This window comes from Festucalex cinctus, chromosome 1 (genome assembly GCF_051991245.1).
Source record: "Festucalex cinctus isolate MCC-2025b chromosome 1, RoL_Fcin_1.0, whole genome shotgun sequence".
NCBI lineage: Eukaryota > Metazoa > Chordata > Actinopteri > Syngnathiformes > Syngnathidae > Festucalex > Festucalex cinctus.
Window position 1 is genome coordinate 34,954,394 of NC_135411.1, and position 23,573 is coordinate 34,977,966.

Consider the following 23,573-nt stretch of genomic DNA (forward strand, 5'->3'; position numbering starts at 1 on the left):
TCCGCTTCCACTCGCGCAGAAACATTTATTTCATGCAGCAAACAAACAATGTACAAATGTAAAACTCTAAACATGTCACATTCACAAACAAAACAGATTTGATTTATGTACACTTAACACACGTTTCTGTACATCTCATATGCAAATGAGGCTTATTGGAATAGTCACCATGACACAATTCCACTGCTGAATATTTGTTTTAATTCACATCCATAGATTTTATTTCACATTTTCAAGGTTTAGTGTTAACTGACAAAACGCACCCAAGTATAGTGAACCCTTGGATATAGTGATGATTTGTAATTGCTCGTAGATGCCATGAGATGGCAGTAAAGCACAACTTTTTTCTGAATGGAGCTCATCAACTCACTTCAACATAGTTCCTTGGCACCAAGATGCCATAAAATAGCTAAACAAAATGTAAATATGCATGGGTTCACTCACTGTACTGTACTTACCAATCTCGGAATAGTTGAAAAACTATAATTCAAATGATAAGCGTCAAATGAACTTAAAAAAACGGTGATACACAAGTTATTTGGTTGTTAGAAATTACAACCCTTCAACAGTGACATCACAAACAATATTTTAAAGCAAAAATATTTGCTTAGACCAGGGGTGGGCAAACTCGGCCCACAATGCAAGCTCTGCATAAGCCAGATAACGATCCTGTTAATTGGAAATTTGGAATCAGCTCGTGTTGGAAGAGGGAAACCTCCAAAACCTGCAGCACTCTGGCCCCCGAGAACTGAATTTGTCCACCCCTGGCTTAGGCTTTTTGTGCAAACAGCAAATAAATGCTAAAATACTGATGAGAATCTGACACATTTAACAAATTCATTTTCTAGTTACAAACCTGAAAATATACATATATTTTTAAGATGTAATTCAGTCAGGATTTTTTTTTTTAAACTTGTATATTTATGTTAAAGGAGACATATTACACATTTCGTTAGAATAGTCGCAATACCCTAAAGCCAAAGACTGACACTTTTCACCAACCATTTTAAGCCTTGCTGAAATTGGCCAGTTTTGAGTGGGTGTGCCGGTTCTATGCAAATGAGCCACTGTGGAACCCCACCCCTCTCTACTGCCAGTGCGACTGGATTGCCAATGTAGTGATATTCTTCCTATATTTTCAGAGTATTCCCATAGAGACTGTTTCTAGTAAGTGAATAACAACAAATGTAGCAACCTTTTGGAGACTGCCTTGCCTTGCCTTGCCTTGCCTTGCCTTGCCTTGAGATATTCAACCCTGCCATAGTTTGTTTGCTTTGCTTCTCTAGTTCCAAGCACGTCCTCACTAATGTACACTGTTTACACTAACAACCATGGCCACCAACAAGAAGTGGTAATTGACAAAAGTACAACCAGTGGTGCCTAATTAGCAATTCATAGGTCATAGGTAACTATTTTTCCAACGACTCTGCCTACTTTTTTTTGTTAGTGAGGTTAATTCCATCTCAAGATTAAAAAAAATTCACATTGGTTTTTGTGTATGATTATGAAAGACTGCGACTAGTTGTTAACCAGTTCAGGGTGGACCCCGCCGACTGCCCCAGGACAGTTGGGATAGGCCCCAGTACCCCTGCGACCCTTGTGAGGAAAAGGCGGTTATGGAAATGGATGGCTGGATGGATCGATGGATTATGAAAGTTGCCCAGTGGAAGGCAATCACTGAGTCAATCGCACTCAACATAGGTGCCATTTGTACAACAGTAAGTAGAAGCTGGTATTCATCGGACCCCATGTTGGAAACCTTTGACCAGAGGAATGTGGTTCTTTGCTGCACTTGTTTCAAAACACGTTTGGTTTGGAGAAACAAAGCAAACAAAAGCTAAATAAATAAAATAACCAAGCAATAGCTCCTAACTCTGAAAATTATGAAGTGGGGTCACTTGGAACTTAAAGGGATCGTTCGGATTTTTTGACATGAATCTTAAAAAAATGTTAAAAAATCCGAACAATCCCTTAAAGTCAAGGTTCGCTCTATTTGCATACAAACAATTAAAAAGTCAATTTTCTGTAATATGTCCCCTTTAAATATGACTGTCTTAACCAGTGTTTACCTTCAGCTACCTGCAAAACAAACAGAAAAAAAACATACAAGCTATACAGTATATAAATAAAACCTGAAGTATCACTAAACCAATCAAAACATTGAGTTGTAACAACTGTACTGATCAGAGATGATAGGTCTCCTTCATAGAAATTGGATTTACCTTGGGTGTGTGTGTAAGTGCATTTTCATGTGTTACATACTGTGTGTTTGAATAATCGTGTGTTTATAGGTGTCCCCACTCCTCAGGCGGTGGGAACTGGTCCACTTCCCCCACTTCGTTGCGCAGTACATCCCCAAGCGTGAACGCCAACTTGTAGCGCAGGCGCACCTTCTCCTGAAAATACGCAAACACTAAGTTAGTACGAAGTTAGTGTCACCCCATATATTGTTTGGGAGTAAGTAATGGGACATTTGTGTGTGAGTGTGTCTCACCTTTGTTGGATTAGCCAGCAGCATGACCTGCGTGATTGAGGCTGGGGGAAGGATGGGGTTAAACGCGGCCAATTCTGTTCCCGAAGGAGGTTGCAGCTTCACCTTCATTGACTGGGACAGGAGGGGAAAAAAGAAGTTGTTCGTTTTGTTTAAAAAAAAAAAAAAAAAAAAGATAGTTAGGGATATTGGGCTTTAGAAATTTTGCAAAGTGAAATTTCCAGTTGAACATACAATGCACTATGAACCCACGTGTTTATAAGCGTACATTGCTTATGTTAGATGATGCCAAATCACTACTTTTACATTAGGGCTTCCACAGGTAAGTATACCTTTGGTACAGCAGCTTGCAGTACCACCCCATGAACAGGGAGTGGCGCTGTGTTAAGCATGGACACCACCATGACCAAGACATCGGGCCTGCCGGGGGGAGAGTCGGAAGCAAAATTGAGCAGAACCCGAACGCCGTCCTTGTCGTAGGCGGTGACCGGCAGCACTTTACCTACAATAGTAAGGACACGTTAGCCAATCAGAAGCCAGCAGACATAGAAAGCCCATTTACAAAACTGAAGATTGGCACTTAACAGGGTACGAAAGTATACTTTTTAAAATCTTTTTCCGTGTATAATCCTCTTGTCTGTCTTACTGGGTCTGATGGCCTCCAGAGGAACGTGTACGTTGCTTAGGGACATCTGTGCGGCTCTGGCTGGGCTTTCCTGGACTGCAGGGTGGGCTGGGGACAGGGAGCGGAACAGTGGGCTTCCTGGGCCGGAGGCCAGGTTCTGGGTCCTCGCTGGAGAGCCCTGTACAATGCCCTGGAGGAGAGAAGCTGGAGAAGGGGAGCTCGACACGGGTGCGGGGGGAAGAACGACTGCAGGTGTCCCAAAAGTGCTTCCCACCATTGTGTGACTGGAAAAAGGCAAAAGTCACACTTTTTATTCAACTTTTGACAAAATTGAATATACGAAAAAGACAGGGACTTTCATGATAAGGTAGTAAACATTTGATTCTCCTTTTTTATCCTACTTTTTATGAATCATTCATGAAATAATGTGGTCTCTAAATAAGTACCGGTAAACTGACTCAAATTAATCTACAAGTCTTCAAGAAATGTGACTGAACTAATTTTCTGTTTTTATTCAAACTGGATTTAAACTAGCCTAATTTCATAATTAATTGTGCACTATTTACACTATAAAATAATATTACCAGAAGCACATAAGTTGTAAAATGTGATTATGATTTTGTTTTTACAATATTAGGTGGTTTACAAACAAACATGGTGCAGCAGTACTTATTACTATGGCACCTTTTATGACTGGGGAAGCCCATCATAGCAAAGTCTTGAAGGTTCTGGAGCGAGGTAAAGTCGGGTTCTGCTGGGGGCAAGAGCGGACCTACTGCACTTCCAAACAAATCCGTATTGGATGCAGGGGCCTGAGGATAAAGAAAGCCCTCTGAGCATTTGTTTCATATCCTTATTCCTTCCTTGTAAGACAATTCAGCTCACGAATATGCAGCTAACCAGATAGAACAAACATGTCTTACTCATGTAACGTATTTTCACTACTGTATGACATTTTTGCACACTAATACGGCAACTACAGGATATTGACATTTCTAACAGGCATTTATTACTTTGGGGTGCAAAAGGTCACAAGTCCATGACACACACCTAGTATTGTTATTAGTGTAGCCCAGTAGATTCATTGTAATGCAATTGTGTACTAGAAGGGAAAAAGTAGCACGAGTAGTTGGAAAAAAATGTTCCAATACAGAAAGTATACTAGTACAGGACTACTGGCACCTCCTATTGTGTGCTTAAGTTAATCAATGAGTACTTTCAAGATTGTACCTGCATGGAACTCCACTGATTAGACACGTCGTTCAGCTTTGGTTTGGATTGGTCGCTCAGTAATGCGGGGTGGTCATCATTTAATCCTGTGGGATGGACAAAATTCATTTTTGCTTCGGTCCTTTTGACTTAAGTGGCGTTGGACTGAGTACCTAACGACAGCAGCTCATTATCAAGAAGCGAGAGCGCGTCGGAGGCCTTTTCGGGCGGAGGGTGACCCGGGCTGTTGCTCTGACTAGCCAGCGAGCCTGGCGGGTGTTTGGGAGGCGGAGGCAGGGCGGGGAAGGACGAGTCTCCCAAGATGTCGGACAGATCGCCGCACAGCCGCACGGGGGCCGCCGGCTGAGGAGGACTCGGGGGGTCCAGGTCGATTAGCGTGTCCGTCGTCTCTGGCGAATCTGGGGGACAAACGAGGCAGGACGATGACGCGCCATACAGATTCATCTTTGTGTGCGTGTTGGTTTTGTGAGCATGTGTTTGTTGTGTAGATGCGTTTTACTGAGTAGTGTGAATTTTGTTTGTGTATTGTGAGCACACGTGCGCGCGCACGCTTCATCATCTGACCGCTGTGTGCGTGTCCACGAGGCTCCTGGCTGTCTCCATTGATGGGCAATCCCTCGACTATTTTCTTGTAGGAGTTGATGACTCTGGAGAGGTCGTCGCTAGCCTGCAGGATGTCACCTGATAACAATCCATTAATTCCTCGTGAATAATTATGTGTAATTGATTATTGATTGATCACGTGGAAGAACCTGAGGCAAAATGGATTGCAATATTGGCTAGCAAAGCTGGTATCGATTTGAGTCTCAGCTAGTTTTCTGCAGCTCCTTTAAAAAAAAATAAAGAAAATCTACAAACCTAAACTGGTGTCATTGTCCTCAGCCTCGGTGGCCATTTTGAAAGTGGCCCGCCTCAGCTTATCACAGCGCTCATACAGTTCCTAAGGCAGCGAAGAACAAGTTTGTCAAGTAACGGTTCAGTGTAACTGACATTTTATTTGGACACAAACCTTAATAATCTCCTTGTCGGAGTCTGATGAGGCGTCTTTGTCATAGTGGGAGAGCATCTCAGATAAGAGCTTGACGTTGATGTTCACCTCCTCCAGTGTGTTGTTGCGCTTTGACGCCTTCTGCACCCGCACCTCATCCTGGCGAAAGAAATAAGATGCTCACAACCATGCGTAATAACAAAACTGTGTTTTCCAACCAAGGTTATTTTAGTTAACTAAAACTAACAAAAAAAACAACTAAATTTCAAAAAACAATCTTGTTGACGAAATAAAAACGAAAATGCTTTTTTTTAAAAAACGAAAACTTAACATTTTATGTTTACAAAACTAACTATAATTACAGCAAAAATGTCCTTTGTTTTCATCTTTGGTAATTAATTTAATGCATAAGCCTTTGGGGATGATTTTAAATGTGATTTTAAGTAGATTTATTTTTTATATGAATCGGAAAGAAAAATGAAAGTGAGCCACGCAGAAGTGACGTCATCTAGCAACAGCCAATAGAAAAGCATCTTCAGATGACGTCGTTCCCAGTGTTTTTTAAAATACTGCAGTAATACACATTTAAAAAACAACAAACAAAATAAAACTAATACTGAAACTAACTTAAACTAAAACTAAGCATTTATAAAAAAAACTAAAACTAATAAAAACTAACAGAACCACCCTGAAAACTAATTAAAACTAAATTTAAAAAACAAAACTCAAAACGAAATAAAAATGAACTACTGTAAAATGAAAAGTCCAAAACTGTAATAACCCTGTTTCCAACCTTTATTCAACAAAAGCAGTCATTCTATGTGAGAAAAATCTCACAGCGCAACACCACAAAAAATGTCACAAAAAGTATAAAAACCGAAATAATGGTGAGGATCTCATGAAATTAAATTGAACACGAAGTACAGAATCTACCCAAGTATAGATTTTAAAGACAATTTCTTGTAGAGTATCACAAGTCTTTCCATCTCGGGCGGTTACCATGGCGACAAGGTTTTACGTCCATTTGGTGGTACGTAAATACTTTGGTAACAAGATAATTGTGTGAATTATTTTAAAAATAATATCTCATATTTGAAAATGCAACACGAGTCATGACATGACTGAAGCGTCTCACCTCTTTCACCATATTTTTGATTAACCTGTTGGCCTCCTGCAGGTCTTCGGGATTTTTGCTGCGGAGAAGCTCAGCAAGGAGCTGTGGACGCGCACACACACTCGATTACTACAACATCTTTACGCATGTTAACTGCTGAAAATGTGAGACAAAGAATGGCAACAATGTAGTACTCGTGCCACAAATTACCACTGTACAAAAAAAAAAAAATGATGGGCAACTGTGCTATGTATAATCATCTGGAGCAGTTCACCATCAATATTTATCTAATAACATGATAAAAACCTTCCCCATGTCTTCATTGTCGAATACTGGGTGTTTGGGCCGTGTGGGCGGAGAGGGAATCAAAGTCCGGTCCAGCGGTAATTCTGGATCCCGTGTCACCAGGCCTGCGGGAAGAGTGTTGGAATAAGCAAAGAACGGGAGAGGAAAAAGGCTGATCCTGAGGGTGCAGGCGCAAACCTTGTCTTCTCAGTGTTTGGTAGGCTTCGTTTATCTTGGGCTCATTGGAGAATGCAACGGTCCAGCTGTACAGCATTTCTACAATCTTTGTCTTCACCTTCTCAGGCGCACTATCGCCCATGTACTGGAAATCAACAAAATGGGCCACACACACAGCTATGTTTGATTAAACTTCAACTGGGAGTGTGAAAGATCTTGAAGCAATTACGCGTTCTCTTTTTTCAGTACTGCGTAAGCAGGTCATCTTTTCATTTCCTCAAAGTGATGTATTACGACAGTCTCCTCTTCCTTGACAGTTAGTGTTAGAACAGACGCTATGGGAAACTTCAGTGTTTAAATAGGCTTAGATATATTTACGCACACACATCCATTGCTGAGTTTCATCTATTGCTGGTGGGACCAGAGTGGATCCCTGAGATAAATAGTGGTTCACTTCACAGCACTTAAGACAACTCACCTTTGGAGACACAACTTTAATCAGCTCGTTTAAAAATCTGTATTTCCCAACTTCGTTATGAAACCTCCTCCCGCAGTTCTTCATGCATGCCTCTAACACCTGTGCACATAATCATTCAATTCAATCCAATCAAGTTTCCTTCTACTGTACTGAAGAATTTATTTCTTTATTTCTTACTGTAAGAGCCTGAAGAGCTTCCCATTCTTGTGGCGAATGGATTTTGTGGACCAGTAGTGGTATTGCAATTTGGGGGCTGCAAAAGGAAAGTCCAAATTGAATCTTTTTTTCCTAGATGAGGATAATAATGAACAAAAAAAATGTGTTGTAAATGTAAAACAAACCCTTCCAGTTCTTTGTTGACTTGGTCACAGAAACCTATTATATACTCCCAGTCCTCTTGTCTGTTTGTTGGATGGGTGGCTTTATCTGTTACACACACAAACGCACAAACGTTTACACATAACTACACAATGATAATCAGTCCAACCATACAGCTGAAATCTTGTGTCAATTCAACCGACTTAACACATTGAAAAGACACCACATTCAAACATCTCCACCCTGGTGATTGAAATGATGTACAGATCCACTAGACACGACAACAACGGCACCGAAAGTGCGGAAAGCAGTGCTGACAACTGCTGTATTAAATAAATTACTGTTTCGTAACGCTGGCATTTGAATTTGCCTGATTACTGTGTTGTCTTTTAATTGATAAAATTACAATAATCACTCACTTAGCCAGGATTCAAGCGACTCCCCTTCCTGAAACGCCATAGCAATCAAAGCATCGCGAGACGTCACGAGCAAGTGAACGAGAGTCGCGAATAATGGCATTCTTGGCAAAATACAGATTAAAAGCAACACTAAAATAAAATACAAATTTAAAATACAATCTAATTTTGATTGTTATTCATATTTTGAAAAACAGATTTATAAATATTTATATTTTCAGAAGGCAGCTGCACGGGTTACTAAAACGTGTGTCGGGGTCCTGATAGACATGACATTTTCAACATGGCGACTTCCTTCCCTGGACTCCTAAAACCTTGGACGCCCAGGTCTCGTCTCATTTTTAAATTATAACGAGATACGTAGTTCTTCTAACAATATAGTGAATGTAATTTGACTCTCTACTCTAAATAAATAAAAAAAATAAAGGAAAATTGAATGGACAGACTAGAGAAATTCCGTTGTATCGTCAAACTCCTGTTCATGATTACCTGACTTGACTGTACAGTAGGCTGGATCTTATGCATGTGCAATGTGCTTGATCGTTTTTATCCCCCTCATATCTGTACTTACTTTTGCGTATTTGTTTCAATATCATCACAATATATTAAGTTCAACAGTAGCTTGCGTGTTGTTGGTTCAATGGCGCTACCTACTCATGTTTGTGTCGATAATTTCATATTCTCTTACACATTTGAGTTTAACCTGATTATATCAGTAGCATTTTTCTAATTAAAGAGCATTACAAATCGTCATGGATGCCTGACATGATGACCATGAATGTTCTGTGTTTGCAGGGTGTTGGCGATGCGATGGAGCAGATACAATCCATACTACTTGGAACCAGAGGTGAAGAGGGAGGCCTATGACAAACCAGAGACAGAACTCAGCGATGAGGAGAGGGAAAAGAAGGCGCTGAAAGCTCTGAGGCCAATCAAGGCGGCCACAAGCAGCGTCACCAGCTCGGTTTTCCATGATCCTGTCGTCAGGTACCTCACATACATTCTAGAATGCTTTAATAACCTGAGATTCTGACTGGTAACTGAGCAAGACTATTGCACATAATATCACATTATTAAAATCACATCTTTACAATGTCCTTCATTTAAATATTTGGGCAAATGAAAATAGCACACCCACACCCATTTAACAAAATATCAACTAAATACAGAATATTTGGTACATTAAGAAACATACCGAGTTGCGTTTAAATAAATAAATTTTAAAATTCTTAAATAAAGTAAATCATAGTGTCCCATCATCGGTGAACTATTTCGAACACACTCATGGGCTACTCGTGTTTCTTTTGTTAACTACTGTAGTACTCACTAATGTGATTTTTCTTTCTTTTTTTTTTTCTTTACTTAAGGACAACGCACATGAATAAACTGAGCAAAAAGGCATTCATATTAGCATCTCTTTCATCTTGCTCCCTCCCTCCTCCTTCGTGAACACCTGCTCACCCCTCCCCTCTCTGCTCACCAAGGAGAAAAAACAAAAAATAAGCGACTGGCCCCAATTAAGTTCAGTCAGCTTTGTTTACTCCTCTGCAAACAGCCCATCTTAATGTGCCCTGGTTAGAAATCTCTTCAGAAAAGTAAAATTCTCATTCGTGGCGCTGTTTGAACGCGCTATATAAATAAAGATGACTTGACTTTAAAACCAAGGGAAAGCGATAATCGGACCAATTTCTATTGGTAGAAAAAGTAATGAAGTCAATAAAAGTCATAAGAAAAGTATTTACTCAAGTTAGACACCTAAAAAAAAATCTACTGAAGTACAGTAATGAAGTTTTTATTCATTGTTTCTTCCCACCACTGTTAGTAACTCTTGCAATCACTGTGTTGTTGCTGATCCTTTTGTTTTTGGTTTTTCAGTAAGTTCATCAACTTGATGATGAAGCATGGAAACAAAATTTTGGCACGGGGGATCATGACAGAGGTATAAACACACTTCTATTTACTCACAACATCAGAGGCTTTATTGGATGACAGACTGAATTAGAAAGGAGAGTGTGGTGTCTTTTTCAAGTCAGTTGAACATTTGTCCGTTCCTTTCCCAGACATTGGAGCATATTAAAAGGCAACAGGTGGAGAAGTACCACAAAGCTCCAGAAGGAAAGAGAGAGGAGATAGAGTGCAACCCTTACGCCATCTTCCATCAAGCTTTAGACAACTGTAAGCCTGCCGTTGGTCTTGCCAGTATCCAGAAAGGTGCAAAGTACTACCAGGTCAGTTTCGGTTGCGTACAACTAATAAGTAACGAATACAATCTCAAATATAAACACCAATGTCACCAGGTGCCACATAAAAACTTCTAATAAAATCATGTTTTAAGTGGAGAAGAAAAAAAAAACACCCTCTCGTCACTCAGGTTCCAGTGCCGCTTAAAGACAACAGGCGGCGCTTCCTTGCAATGAAATGGATGATCACGGAGTGCAGGGACAACAAGCACCGGCGCACGCACATATATGAAAAACTCTCCCAGGAGCTGATGGCTGCCTTCGTTAAGGAAGGAAATGTCTTCAAGAGGAAGATTGATATGCACAAGATGGCTGAAGCCAACAGAGCATACGCGCATTACCGCTGGTGGTAGAAGTGGACGGGACTCAAAAAAATGTCTTCTTGATATTGAAAGGTGACGTGTGGCACCTTTAGTGATTAGTGCACCAGAAAACTGGAGGCCTGAAGAATTACGAACTACAGTGTACATCAGAATACAATAGTGTAGATTTTTTTTGTTTTGTTTCAAATGACTTAGTATACAGTATTCAATTAACATGATTCAGTAAACAAAAACAAAAAAAATCTGTTCTGAATCATTTTAAAGCTGTCTCTCAACTTCCCCCATTGCCCGTTCTACCTTATCTTCGTAACATGCATGCACTCATGGCTGGCAACTCTGCACTTTAACATTTTTACTCGTGACTGCCACCTCTGGCTAAAAGAGTATCTTCACTCTCTGTGTCAACTCAAGCTTATGCATGGTGCACGCGAGTCTGTGCACTCAAAATAACTTCGTTTTTTCACTTTTCTTGGAGTCTGAGCTGGAGTTTGGGCTATGCTCAAAGCCTGCCCCTTTTTTTCCCCCTTTTCCTCCATCCCACTTTTCATACACTCAATGTCCGTGAGGACGAGCATAATGTCGCCCTCCAATTTTATTTTTTATTTACAATTTTGGAGACTGACATTCATTGAGATGCATCTGTATACAGTAAAAGTGGACATAAATCACTTTGACAAAGTCAGGCTAATATCTACATTTTTTTTTAAAGCTATGATTTATTGGATCAAATACAAAATAAAGAATATACACAAACCAATCACCCTGAATAAAACCGTAACACTCCTTTTTACTAGCTGGTAAAGAAAACATGCAAGAAGAAGAGCAATGAAAATCTTTAAAAAATAAAATATTTCTTGAAACTCCAACAGATATTCCTATTTCCTTAACTATTTGTCACACATCAACTTCAACCTTGAAATGTTTTCTCATAAAAGAAATGCCTTCAAGATATATAAAACTACAATAAATAAATAGAAGAATAACTAAGGGCCTGTGTGACTGAACCTCAGGAAATGAACTTTGTGATCTATTGCACATCCCTGGTGTACATGAAAACTGCTGGTGTATCTCCACAATCACAATTGCCCCCTTTTGCCGCCTTCAGTCTGCAATTTCGCTGTAGTAGTATCTGTGCGCTGTGCCGCTGAGCACCCAGCCCCCCGCCCTGAATTCCAGGATCTCTAGCAGCAGCAGGCGGGACATGGAGGTGAGGCCCTCCTGGAGCAGGAAGCCGTCGCGCAGCAGGTAGAAAAGCTCGTCCATGCGCTGGCCGTTCGACTTCTCCAGCTGCTCGCCGATGCGATGGAGCTGCAGCACCAGACAGTCCACCTGCCAGAGGATGGATGGATGGCGGGAGGTGGATGTGAGTACAGGGCAAGGAAATGCAAACATCTGTGAATAATTGACTACGTTTGTAATTGCGTATGGATGCCACAAGATGGCAGTATATATCACATAGCATCAACCAAACATCTAGGCAATCATGTCACCTAAACACCGATATTCATTCAGTAATTTAAATTATTCAACACAAATCATCATTGACAAGAAGCCTGATCAACAGTATTAGCTAGCATACTGGTCTAAATACAGTGCAATCTTCTTCACCTCCTCTTCATTCATCAGAGCGTCGGGTTGCGCCAGCCTCATCAGACAGTCGTACACGGGGTGGACCAGCGCCACCATGGGCATGTTGTTCACCTGAGCAGCATCACAAACAATTGAATTAGACTATCATTTTAAACAAGTGCATGCTGACATATTTCTGGGGCCAGAGGCTTGCAGGAGTACCCATTGCGAATAGCAAAGGTGTTATCTGCTAATTAGAAAATGTTTGAGTCATAAATGGTCAAATAAAAGGGCTACTGTAAAGATATTTTTGGGCAAATTGCTACATTGGTTAGCTTTAAATGTTGCCAGCTATGTGCTGACTCCCACTGAAGTAATCTTTATTTATATAGTGCTTTCAAACAGCCTTAGCTAACACAAATTGCTTTACAGAAACAAATAACATTAAATATTACCAATTATAACAAAAACCAACAAATCTTTTTTTCCATTCCTACATACGAGCCATTCTCATTCAATCCCATGAAAATTGAAATGCACATAGTGTAGATGTTTGCACGCTCACTTTGAGGTAGTCGTAGATGTTGCAGATGAAGGTGACGAAACAGATCCACTCCTGCAGGGAACGAGCTCGGGTACCCTCCCGTTCCTTGAACTCCTGCTGAAGCCTGTTCAGCAAATTCCTTCTGAACATGCTGCCGTTGTTCTGCTTGGCCTCTGCCTGTGCAACAGATGAGATTTTCACTCAACAATGTGAATCAAAATGCCTCACCCCTAGTACTTGTCGATGCTTAGTACTCTTCGCCATTGAATTTTGGAAACATTTTTATAACAGAAAATTCAGTTTTACAAATTATGGCCTCTCTGCTTTTACCCTTTTAATGGCTTACTCCAAATACAGACACCTGCTCCTCGCAACTGTGCAAATAAACACAGCCCTGGCCGCTTACATGAGGAAATACCAGCCATTTGTACATGTATAACATCTCCTGATTTTGCAATCACCTGAACGATAGTGTAGCAGATGCGTCCTGCTTCTTTGCTGAACACTTGGTCCTTCAGCGACTGGTCCACGATAATGTTGGACACTTTGTCCAGATTAACTGACCCTGGGTCTGGAAGATAATTTTTTTTGAGTCAATTGACACGTTTTTGGGACTATTCATGCGTTCATTTCACCTTTCAAGGCTGTTTTGAGCAACATTTGTGTTTCCAGATCAAATGACTGGATCTTGTAGTCTTCTGGAGAGTTTTCCATAGCTGTGGAGATTAGCGCCAAACAGATCATTCACTCATTCTTACTTTTGAAGACCTAGATTGTATAGGGATTTTAAATTCTAAATTCTAACACCTACCTAAACTATTTAGCAGGCAGAGACAACAATAGCTCCAAAATCCTGTGGTGTCATCAAATTGGCTCCAGAGTCCAGAGCAAGGATTAACATGAGCAAACTCGGGTCACATTAAATACACGTTTCTTTTCAGAAATGAGTTACTATTACTAAAACCCAATCCTATTACTTCCCAATCAACCTACAACACCCTTTAGTCTCCCCTCCCTCTTAACATTGGTGTAAAAAAAGACGTTTAACGTCTAAATCAAACATGATGCTAACAAACTAGCTTGTTGTGCTCAACAAGTAGGAGTTAACATTAACACAAGAAGAGTGTAATGTCGACTAATGGAAACATTCGGTTTATATTTCATAACTTACATTTGGAAAATGCTACGTGAATCGTAAAGTTAATTGAAGATTCTTCACGTCTTCACTCACATACGGGTATGGTGTATTGGAGGCATTCAAAGATTAAATATATCCACAAGAAAGTTCATGTGACCACTCGCACTGGTAAATGTAGTCTTTCAAAGATACAACGTCAGTACAAGATAGACACCCGTCGCAGGGTGGGTGCAATGAGGCTTTTAAAAATCACATTTAATAACTTCTTTTTTTGTATGGATTTACATTTTTTTCCATTATTTTATGGCGTTGTTTTATGAAATACATTTGTTATTTACGATGTTATGAGAAGTGTTTTTGAGCAATACTGGGAGACGTCACCACCCGGAAGTAGTTGTAACAGTGACGGTGGAAGCCGCTTTCATTTAACATGTCAGATTTTCCAAGTCTCTATTGCGGATTGTAAGGCGTATTTTTGTATTTTTGTAAAGGCCGACAAGTTTAACCAAGTATGTTATTGACTACTCTGGTTGTTATCGTTGCATCCCTCTTTCCAAAATGCTCTCGTTGTTAGCTTAGCTTTTAGCCAAGTCCTAAAACATGCCCTCTACTATCGGGTTTGTTTACATATTTCTCACATTACAACTGTCAGAACTCCGAGATTCTTTGTTAAATAATTTCACCGTTTTACTTTAGTTTATATCTCCGTATGATGATTATGGAAAGAAAGTTGACTGCGTGTTGAATCAACCAAGAGTTTTACATTTTCCTCTCGATTATTAAAGGTGTGGTTAGGAATGGAACGAAAAGACTACCGCCTTAGATTTCAAAATCTGAGAGGCAAAGGGAAAATTCTTACTTGATTTTTAGATGAATGACCCAGCACACGTTCATTCTTGTATATTCTAAAATGAGAATTATTTCATAGCGTAGCAGGGGGATTGGCGACATGGTGGGCTATGACCCCAGGACACAGGGCGTACCGCTCAGTGCCCAGGAGGCAGCCCTGGCGGGGTCCGCTGCCGGCATGGTGACCCGAGTCCTCATCAGCCCCTTGGACGTCATTAAAATACGATTTCAGGTAGTGTGACGTGAAGTCGTTACATTAGTCATCCATCTGCTTTCTATAGTGTTTGATCATCTGATATGGCGGACTGGTCGCCAGTTAATCCCATGGCACATATGGACAATTTAGGTTCTGTCATTACATCAGTATTGTGTTTATGATGTCAATATGCTTTTCTCTTCCAGCTTCAGATTGAGAGTCTGTCCTCGACAAGGCCAGGAGGGAAGTACACAGGATTATTTCAGGCGGCACGTTGCATTCACACCGAAGAAGGCCCCACTGCTTTTTGGAAGGGTCACGTCCCGGCACAGCTGCTCTCCATCTGCTATGGAGCAGTGCAGGTACAATTGACCCCCTGCCGGGGAATCGTGTCAAGACCCACTCCTGATGGGTGAATATCTGCGATATTGAGAAACCATGCAAAGAAAAAAAAAAGGTGCATAAAGCAAAACAGCGTTAAACATTTTAAGTTACAAAACAACAAGCAAATCATTCTATTGTATATATTGCTATAAAAGCACGGAACCTACGAAAACAAAGATTAGAGCAGTGGTGTCCAAACTACGGCCCGAGCCATTTGGGGCCCGCCGTCCATTTTTCAGCGGCCTGCAACATATGCTATAAATGGGCATTTGACTCAGTTCAAATAAAATAAACAAAACAAAAATGTTTGGAGATGTTTAAAGTAAGAAGTGAGGGTATCGAAAAATAGGTGCCATTAAAGGTTATTTTTGTTAACTAAAACTAATGAAAAAACTAAAACTAAAATTCAAAAAACAATATTGTTTCAGAAAAAAATAAAACTAATACTAATACTTAAACTAACAAACTAAACTAAAACTAAGCATTTTTTTTAAAGAACTAAACTAATAAAAACTAACAGAACCACCCTGAAAACTAACAAAAACTAACTAAAATGAAAAATTCCGAAACCATAATAACCCTACTGCCATATTACAAATAAATTGGTTTATATACTGTAGCATTTTTCTAAATATGCAAAAGCACAAATTAATTATTTGTATAATTTATTAGGACTAAACACAATTTCTCTTCATAACATTATGTGGCCCTTGCGTCCTTCTGATTTTATGTATGTGGCCCTCAAATGAAAAAGTTTGGACACCCCTGGATTAGAGTCTCTTCTTTCATCAGGAAAAAAAAGTATATTTCTCTCTGTTTCCGATTTTAAATTAGCAATTAGCATTAGAATACAGCAAAGTTTCTTCATTATTCACAAAATGTTAAAATATGGGGGGGAATCAGCTTATTGCAACTTTGCCCTGGTTGATCTCTTATACTCTGCTGCCACCTCCTGGCCGTTTTTGTAATAACTACCATTGTGTCAACCTGGAGGCAGTATCAAAGCCTTCTATATGCTGTAGCATTAAAAAAAAAAAAAAAAAAGTATAAATACGTCTTTGGGATACAACATTTAAAATAAAACATATTTATATGTTTTGGCAGCAAATGAGTTAAAAGTCCATTTTCTTTCTGTTGCAGTTTGCCACTTTTGAGTTTCTGACCAAGGCGGTGCACGATGCGACGGCGTTCGACAGCCAGACGTCCGGGGTGCACTTCCTGTGCGGAGGCTTGTCGGCCTGCTCGGCCACGGTGGTGTGTCAGCCTCTGGACACGCTCAGGACGCGCTTTGCCGCCCAGGGCGAGCCCAAGGTGGGGGATGGTCACAACACTCCAAGTTTAGCACGGGGGGAATATATGTCGCAGACTCACCCAAGTGGAACTCAAGATGGCAGCAAAGAGTTGCTTAAAATAAAAAAATAAAAAAAATCTGACTATGCACATTTACAAATGCAATTTTTTTGCACAGCATCTCTTAGAGTTGTTGAAATGTGTTTTGTTTGTAAATATTGAAATGTGTATGCTATGTGATATAAACGTACAAAGCCTAATTGTGTGTGTTTGCAGTTGTACAGGAACCTGACAGATGGCATACGTACGATGTGGAGTTCAGAGGGTGCGCTGACATTCTACCGAGGCCTCTCTCCGGTGCTCATTGCCGTGTTTCCTTACGCCGGCCTGCAGTTCTTCTTCTACAACGTCTTCAAAAGGCTTCTGGTGCCGCCTCCTTCCGCTGGGAAATCGGGAGGTCAGTATACTCAAGTCACATCACGCTTTTAGTAAAAGTTTTTTTTTTTTTTTTTTTTTTTTTTTTTTTTTTAAAGGCGGCGGTGGCCTGACCATGTCATTTTTTTGTGTGTATGTTGAAGAGAACCTCAGGAGTCTGGTTTGTGGCAGTGGAGCCGGAATGATTAGCAAAACAGTCACATATCCGTTTGACCTCTTCAAGAAGAGACTTCAAGTTGGAGGCTTCGAGGAGGCCAGAGTCCACTTTGGACAGGTCAGTCTCTTTTTATTTTTATTTTTTTTATTTTAAACTCTCCACCCTAGCTTCAACTCACACTCAAATTAGCTTAATTTGAGATGCAAGGGTTATAATATGCATTTACTGTTAAAGAAAGTCTGGAGTTTTGACCGTTTCTGTTTGTAAACAAGCAATTCAAAATGGACCCCTCCCATGGCTCAACCCACACAAGCTCAACATTCACGGCCCCTGCCCCTGACCGCACTCAGCGATCGCTGACAGGGTTAAGGTTAATAGCTCAAAACAACATTAGCCTTTTAGCTTAGCTTCAGCTTCAATGCCAGGTGTAAATCTAAGGACATAAGAAAAGTTCAACCCTCGTTCTATATTGCCGAGTTACCCTTGTCAAAGTGACTTAGCCTAGCATGTCGCTAAATCAACAAGCTAACATTTTATTTTCTGTTTGTCACTAACCTGTCCAAGCAGGCCAACTCTGCGCCGCTACTAAGCGCTCGGAAGCGAGTAAATGCAATCCCAAGATTTACTCTTTTTCGACAGTGCATGGATTGTCAATGCTGCTTATCGGTAACGCATTGATGTGTAGATTAAGAAGGATTTCATGGGTATACATGCTGTATTAATATTGTGCATTTTCCAGAGTCAAAACATCAGACCCTGCCTTTAAACTGTCATGGGGTTTATTATTATTTGTTTTAAAAAAAAGTGACCACAGTGGCACTTCAATTTCTGTTTTTCGTGATTTGAGCCATCACTCGGCAGATTTTGTTTTTGTACTGATTTGCGAGCAAAGCATTTTATCTTAAGATGGTGTGCTTGCTTTAAACTGTTAATTTGTCCACCTAGTGGAAGTTTACTGTATAACTAAACCTAAAACATAGAATTCCATGTTGTGCATGTAACCAAACCACAAAACTTTGTTTGTAACTTAATGCTCACATATATTGAAAAATGCCATAAATGAGCGAACATAATTAGCATAGATATTCGGTGATATTTGAACACACGCAGTAGGATGTATGTTTTTACAAGGTATAAAATAATATAGAGTACTATTTTTCTTCTTAAAAAAAAAAAAAGCTCGTCATTTCCATTCATTTCAATGGGTATAGTTGATTTGAGATACAAGTGTTTGAAGATGCAAAGTGGTCATGGAATTACTTAAACTTGTAAGTCAAGGCACCGAAAGTCCATTTTTCCAACAATGTGTCCTGTAGGTGCGGCGCTACCGAGGCTTGGCAGACTGTGTGGCGCAGATGGCCAAAGAGGAGGGCGTGCGAGGCTTCTTTAAAGGCCTCTCTCCCAGCCTGGTCAAGGCGGCCCTGTCCACCGGCTTCACTTTCTTCTGGTATGAAGTGTTCCTCAACGTGCGCCGAGATCTCAAAAACGTGCCGAGAAATGACGACGACCTCAACAAACGTGCTGCGGGAAGATAACGAATGGTGCGAGTTACAAAATGGAGGTGTGGTGGCAGGACTCTTTACAGTACAGTGCTTTTGTATACACTATTTATGGTATTATTCTATTATCGTGTCTAAATTAAAAGAATACTATCATGGAGTTATTTTAATATTAAACAGAACATTGCAAAGTTTAACCATTGACTGTTGTTTTGCAATCTGAGTGTTTATTTATTTGCATCACAACAACTTTATTTAAAAGTTTGTAAAAAAATAAAAAATAAATAAAATTTGGTTTTTGTTTACACACGAGTGGAGTTCAGGCAATCTGCCACTAGAGAGCAGCAGTGTTCTTATCAACTTCTGGTCACCATCTGTTCACATGGTTACCTTGCAGTGAATGTACAGTACAGGTATTTTGTACTTTTTGTGGGTATGTTTTCCAAAATTTATTTTTTTCTTAGTGAAGCAATGTGTGTGTAATACACTATGTACTAAGCAGAAGGTGTCACTAAATACTAAAAATAAGTTCAAAGCTGTCAATATCTGCCTATGAAAAGCTGGTAAAGCTTCTCAAAATGTGATGAAAAAGACCCCCCCACTAAGATTAAGTTCAATGAAAGTACCGGGAAAGTGAAAAAAATGCATCAACTATTTCTCTTTATTATTATTATTATTATTATTATTGCTCTTTTAGGCTGGTTGGAATAGATTAATAGAATTACCAGAAGAATTTGTGATACAAGATGGTGATCGAATGGATGATATTTATAAGTCAAGGCACCGCCGTGCTGTTATACATTGTGTGTCGTGTACCGTACTTAATTGCACAATAAACATCTATATTGATATATTTCCCGTGTGAAAAGTGGTGGTTGTGGGTCAATATTTTGATTTTTTTTCACTCTTGTTTTTATCTTGAAAGTTGTTGAACTGCAACTGAACATACAGTAAGTTGAAGCAATGTTGTTTAAAACCCATTCAAACCCAAAAACATGTAAAAACTTTTTTTTAATAATTTGTCCTCATTCAAAACGTGTTGACATTTTATTTTTATTTTTTTTATGCATGAGCATACCGAAGGACTTGATGCAGCTTCTGACATTAAGAGGTGGCTTAAAAGAACGCACCACTAATAACTCATTTTCCAGTAGCCTATTGGATTAGGCATTGTGTGTAAAGAATTACAGCGTAATAATAAAAGTATCAAAATAAAAACATACTGTGTGCAACGCCATTATCCTGGCCGTATTTGCGCGTTTTACACACGCAACACTCCACGATGATAACGTGACTGTCCAAAATGGCCAATACTGTACTTTACGCAAACGTATAAGAAACGCTATAAAATCATAATTGCTAAACGTAAATTGACAATTTTTTTCAGGGAAGAGTTGAAATGAACCATTTCACAGAATAGCTGGGTAGTTTTTCATAAGTCTTGTGTTCCTTTAGACCAATTGTACTTATTACAAAAAATGGCCACCAGATGGCAGCAGAATATGCGAGCTCAGCCAGGGCCATGTTGCAACAAGCTCTTTTTGCCAGTGTTTTCACCAGGAATATGAATATTGATGAAACTTAGCTGTATTCTAATGCTAATTGCTGCAAAACGGAAACTGATGTAAATATACCTGGTGTTAATGTTTTATGTTATGTTTGTATTTTTTGTCTCTCGGTAAAGCGCTTTGTGACAGTTCAGGCTGTTTGAAAGCGCTATATAAATAAACTTGAGTTGAGTTTAGCAAAGAAGAGACTCTAATCTTTCTTTTTGTATGTTTTTAAAGCAACAGAACACAATATTCTATGGGCCTTGCAAAATCAGTCATAATCCAGTAAAACAATCGGGAGCGAAAAGGGGTTGCTTCAGTGAAAATGGCTGCGAGGGAATGAGTTGATTGAATTGTGCTTTGAAAATGTACCAATTCTTATTGAGGTTTTATATTAATTGTTAGTGGACTCCATAAAGAATGTTTGCACTGGTGACTAATCGGGATCCTTGAATAAATAAAGAGTTCTGTCCACGAGTGAGTTGTAATTTCTCAAAGTAATATACAGTTACAACTGAAATTCTATTTTTTTTTTCCAATGAAATTGTATTAAACTATTGACAAAATTTATTCTTTCACTTTATTTGGTTGCATTTCTCATGACTGTGCTGGTTCCAGTATATGTATTTGGATGTTAGATTTTTAGTCCAATCAGATTCTAGCCTCAGTGTGTTGCCAAGTCAGTCGAATCTACCCTTCCCAATCAAAAGTGTCACCTCAGCTAGATTAGGAATGGGACGGTTTCTTAACCCAATCAAATGTATCCAAGGTGACAGTATTTTTACAGAGCAAAACGTCTTGTACTCACAAAACTCTTCAGTACATGCGTACATGATCATCATGTATCATTGTTCCATTTTTTGTTCTTACGTTACAAAATAAATAATTCATATGAATGCAGCAACATTTTATTTCACTGACTTTACAGAACAGGAACCTCAGGAACAGAATGGAGTGGAAGTGAACAAAGTTGCTGAAAATGTACACAGAAAAGTTGCTATCACGTCAAAGAATATGAGAACACACTTAACATTCAATTTACCCAAATTCAAAAGTCATGCAAGTACACAAGTACTGTGATTGACACGCACAAGAAATAGGCAGATTGTGCGTCTATTCAAATACACAAGTTAATTAGCATGACGCCACCAGAGGATACAGTGTTCCTACCTTATATTTCTTTTTTGTTTACTCTTACTGTAATGCCTTCACATGTGGGAAAGGAGAGCCACGCTCACTGATGCACTTTTCAGCTGTTTGTCGAATATGAGGAACACAGTAAAACACAATAGTACTGCCACATAGAAGCCGCTGTCAGCCACAGCTCACGCAGATTCGCTGCTGTCTCGCGGGAGGCCAGCAGGCCCCGCCTCTTAAAGGCACATGCATGTACACAGACACGGCAATATGTACAGTATTTTCTATGCATTTTAGGCTAGCAGTTTATTTTTCCAAATATATTTACAAAGTATTTAAAATTGTGTTTTAATATTTCCGGTGTGTGGGAGTAGTAAAAATGTTTTTTTTTTTTTTTTTAATTATTATTTTTATTATTATTATTTCTGTATCACAGATTTTGTGAAGTGGGTTTGGAACATATGATCAGCAATAAAAGTAGTGCTTTGCCACTATCGTATAAAAATGCTGATGAATGCATGCTGAACCATGCTGAGCTGAGTTGAAACTTCTTGGCTGCCATCTTGTTGCTGACGAACTCGGTTGAAGTGAGTTCAAGAGCTTCATTTAGACCAAAGCAGTGATTTGCTGCCATCTTGTTGCCGAGGAATTAAGTTGCAGTGAATTATGGAGCTTCAATTGGACAAAATTAGCACCTTGGTACCATCTTGTGGGGACTATAGACCTCTTTCGGAGGTCCATTTTTGCTCGGTCCCAGTTCCCTTGTGAATAACGGGCGTATATTAATGAAGCATATTTACAGTCGCTCCCAAGTCACACTCGTCAAGTAATACAGACACACGTGTCAAGCACGACACCAGCTCATGAAGCAAAACAAGTGTACGCCATATGCGGATCATGTGACATCATGACAACGTACGCAATCATCCACACCTTAAGCTTTTCTGGAAAATTTTTCTAAGTCAGGAATGTATGCTACACTTAACGGGGCGCCGGTGCTTCTGGCTTGTGTGTCTCCGTCTTGGGAACCTCCCGGATGTACCGTCAGGCTGCTTGTCCACATGCTCTGCGGCGGGTATGGGAGCTCGGACTGCCGTCACGCCGTCCGAGGGGCTATTTTACGGAATGTGCCGGGCGTCCTCGGCCCTTCATTCGGGCTGCGTGCCGGAGTTCCAGGAGAAGAAGCTGGGGAGTTTGAAAATGGAATCCCGCCGGCCCTGCGGGTCGGGCAGGGTCAGGGTCTCCGGGGCCGACTTCTTGCGGGGGCGGTCCTTGGGCACGGTCAGGAACTCGGGGGCCTCGGTGGACAGAGGTGTGGACGGGGCGCTGTTGGGCCCGCTGCGGGCGTTGGCGGGCAGCGGCGTCTCGGTGATGGCGATGGCCGGCGGGAAGGTGCCGATCTTCAGGTTGGTGGCTTCCTGCGTGGCGCGCTCGTACTCTCGGACCTCCTCCATGCTCATGTCTGGCGTTGAGGACATATATCACTGTTAATTAGGGCTGGGAACCTTTGACTGTCTCACAATTCGATTCGATTACGATTTTTGGGTCTACGATTCAATTCAAAATCGATTTTCGATTCTCGATTCAAACGATTTTCGAATCAAAATTATTTGATTGACAAATGAGTTCTCCTTCAATTTACAGATCGTTGTCATGATCTACTCCAGTCTGCTTTGCAAGACAAAATGACAAATAGAGACATTAAAGTGTCTTTTTTTTGTTTTGTTTTAATATTTATTAATTTTGTATTGTAAGTGCCTTTTTCCACAAAAACAGCATGTGGGCTACTACTGCCTTTTCCCCCTTCTTCATTTCTAATTTAAATAAAATCGATTTTTGGATATTAATATCGATTCGATTCAATTAATCAATGAGAATCTCGATTCTTTTATGAATCGATTTTTTGGCACACCTCTACTGTTAATAGCTCGTTTTTCAACACAAACAAAAAACTAATATAGGTCTTGATTTAGACATCTAAATCTGGTCTAAATCTAAACTTCAGCGTAATTGTCCAGATTTGGTCTAAATCAAGTCTAAATATTAAATACATTGTACATTGAACAATGACTGTTTAAAACATAGAAATCCAACATTTTGCCATCATTTATACAACTTAGAGGTATTTCTTTAATTTAAA

At 39.9% G+C, this 23,573-nt stretch overlaps 5 protein-coding genes across 11 annotated transcripts in view; 2 read left to right on the plus strand and 3 right to left on the minus strand.

Moving 5' to 3' along the window:
- Nucleotides 1-11: 11 nt before the first annotated feature.
- On the minus strand, nucleotides 12-8,187 carry gga3b (golgi associated, gamma adaptin ear containing, ARF binding protein 3b). Of its 3 annotated transcripts, none has more exons than XM_077532171.1 (17): nucleotides 8,126-8,187; nucleotides 7,730-7,814; nucleotides 7,566-7,641; nucleotides 7,389-7,487; nucleotides 6,932-7,055; nucleotides 6,755-6,858; nucleotides 6,470-6,550; nucleotides 5,356-5,493; nucleotides 5,205-5,286; nucleotides 4,911-5,027; nucleotides 4,499-4,744; nucleotides 4,347-4,432; nucleotides 3,801-3,928; nucleotides 3,138-3,400; nucleotides 2,824-2,993; nucleotides 2,495-2,605; nucleotides 12-2,396 (listed from the first exon to the last, which is right to left on the minus strand). In XM_077532171.1, exons 1-17 carry the CDS (start codon nucleotides 8,163-8,165, stop codon nucleotides 2,286-2,288), a joined length of 2,061 nt encoding a protein of 686 aa, XP_077388297.1. In that variant the 5' UTR covers nucleotides 8,166-8,187; the 3' UTR covers nucleotides 12-2,285. The 3 variants fall into 3 exon arrangements, with proteins under 3 accessions (XP_077388297.1, XP_077388289.1, XP_077388307.1); XM_077532163.1 differs by having other exon boundaries at nucleotides 4,884-5,027; XM_077532181.1 differs by having other exon boundaries at nucleotides 4,884-5,027; nucleotides 7,730-7,851; nucleotides 8,126-8,163.
- Nucleotides 8,188-8,337: 150 nt separating this feature from the next.
- On the plus strand, nucleotides 8,338-11,551 carry mrps7 (mitochondrial ribosomal protein S7). The gene is made up of 5 exons (XM_077532253.1): nucleotides 8,338-8,449; nucleotides 8,918-9,109; nucleotides 9,998-10,061; nucleotides 10,183-10,350; nucleotides 10,494-11,551. Exons 1-5 carry the CDS (start codon nucleotides 8,406-8,408, stop codon nucleotides 10,713-10,715), a joined length of 690 nt encoding a protein of 229 aa, XP_077388379.1. The 5' UTR covers nucleotides 8,338-8,405; the 3' UTR covers nucleotides 10,716-11,551.
- On the minus strand, nucleotides 11,453-14,968 carry mif4gdb (MIF4G domain containing b). 4 transcript variants are annotated; one of them, XM_077532218.1, is made up of 7 exons: nucleotides 14,796-14,968; nucleotides 13,610-13,671; nucleotides 13,434-13,514; nucleotides 13,260-13,369; nucleotides 12,820-12,975; nucleotides 12,294-12,386; nucleotides 11,453-12,014 (listed from the first exon to the last, which is right to left on the minus strand). In XM_077532218.1, the coding sequence occupies exons 1-7, from the start codon at nucleotides 14,885-14,887 to the stop codon at nucleotides 11,787-11,789; spliced, it is 822 nt and encodes a 273-aa protein (XP_077388344.1). In that variant the 5' UTR covers nucleotides 14,888-14,968; the 3' UTR covers nucleotides 11,453-11,786. The 4 variants fall into 4 exon arrangements, with proteins under 4 accessions (XP_077388344.1, XP_077388352.1, XP_077388359.1 ...); XM_077532226.1 differs by lacking the exon at nucleotides 14,796-14,968 and adding an exon at nucleotides 13,970-14,112 and having other exon boundaries at nucleotides 13,610-13,651; XM_077532233.1 differs by lacking the exon at nucleotides 14,796-14,968 and adding an exon at nucleotides 13,970-14,069.
- slc25a19 (solute carrier family 25 member 19) lies at nucleotides 14,291-19,599 on the plus strand. Of its 2 annotated transcripts, none has more exons than XM_077532199.1 (7): nucleotides 14,291-14,445; nucleotides 14,865-15,017; nucleotides 15,188-15,343; nucleotides 16,506-16,676; nucleotides 16,932-17,112; nucleotides 17,234-17,364; nucleotides 18,564-19,599. In XM_077532199.1, the coding sequence occupies exons 2-7, from the start codon at nucleotides 14,886-14,888 to the stop codon at nucleotides 18,780-18,782; spliced, it is 990 nt and encodes a 329-aa protein (XP_077388325.1). In that variant the 5' UTR covers nucleotides 14,291-14,445; nucleotides 14,865-14,885; the 3' UTR covers nucleotides 18,783-19,599. The 2 variants fall into 2 exon arrangements, with proteins under 2 accessions (XP_077388325.1, XP_077388331.1); XM_077532205.1 differs by having other exon boundaries at nucleotides 14,294-14,445; nucleotides 14,870-15,017.
- A 2,241-nt stretch (nucleotides 19,600-21,840) lies between these two features.
- The window catches only part of pitpnc1a (phosphatidylinositol transfer protein cytoplasmic 1a), a 51,613-nt gene continuing 49,880 nt past the window's right edge, over nucleotides 21,841-23,573 (minus strand). Inside the window, exon 9 of the mRNA XM_077532277.1 lies at nucleotides 21,841-22,895. Coding sequence (XP_077388403.1) covers nucleotides 22,582-22,895 — 314 coding nt within the window. The 3' untranslated portion in view covers nucleotides 21,841-22,581. The remainder of the gene's footprint in view (nucleotides 22,896-23,573) is intronic.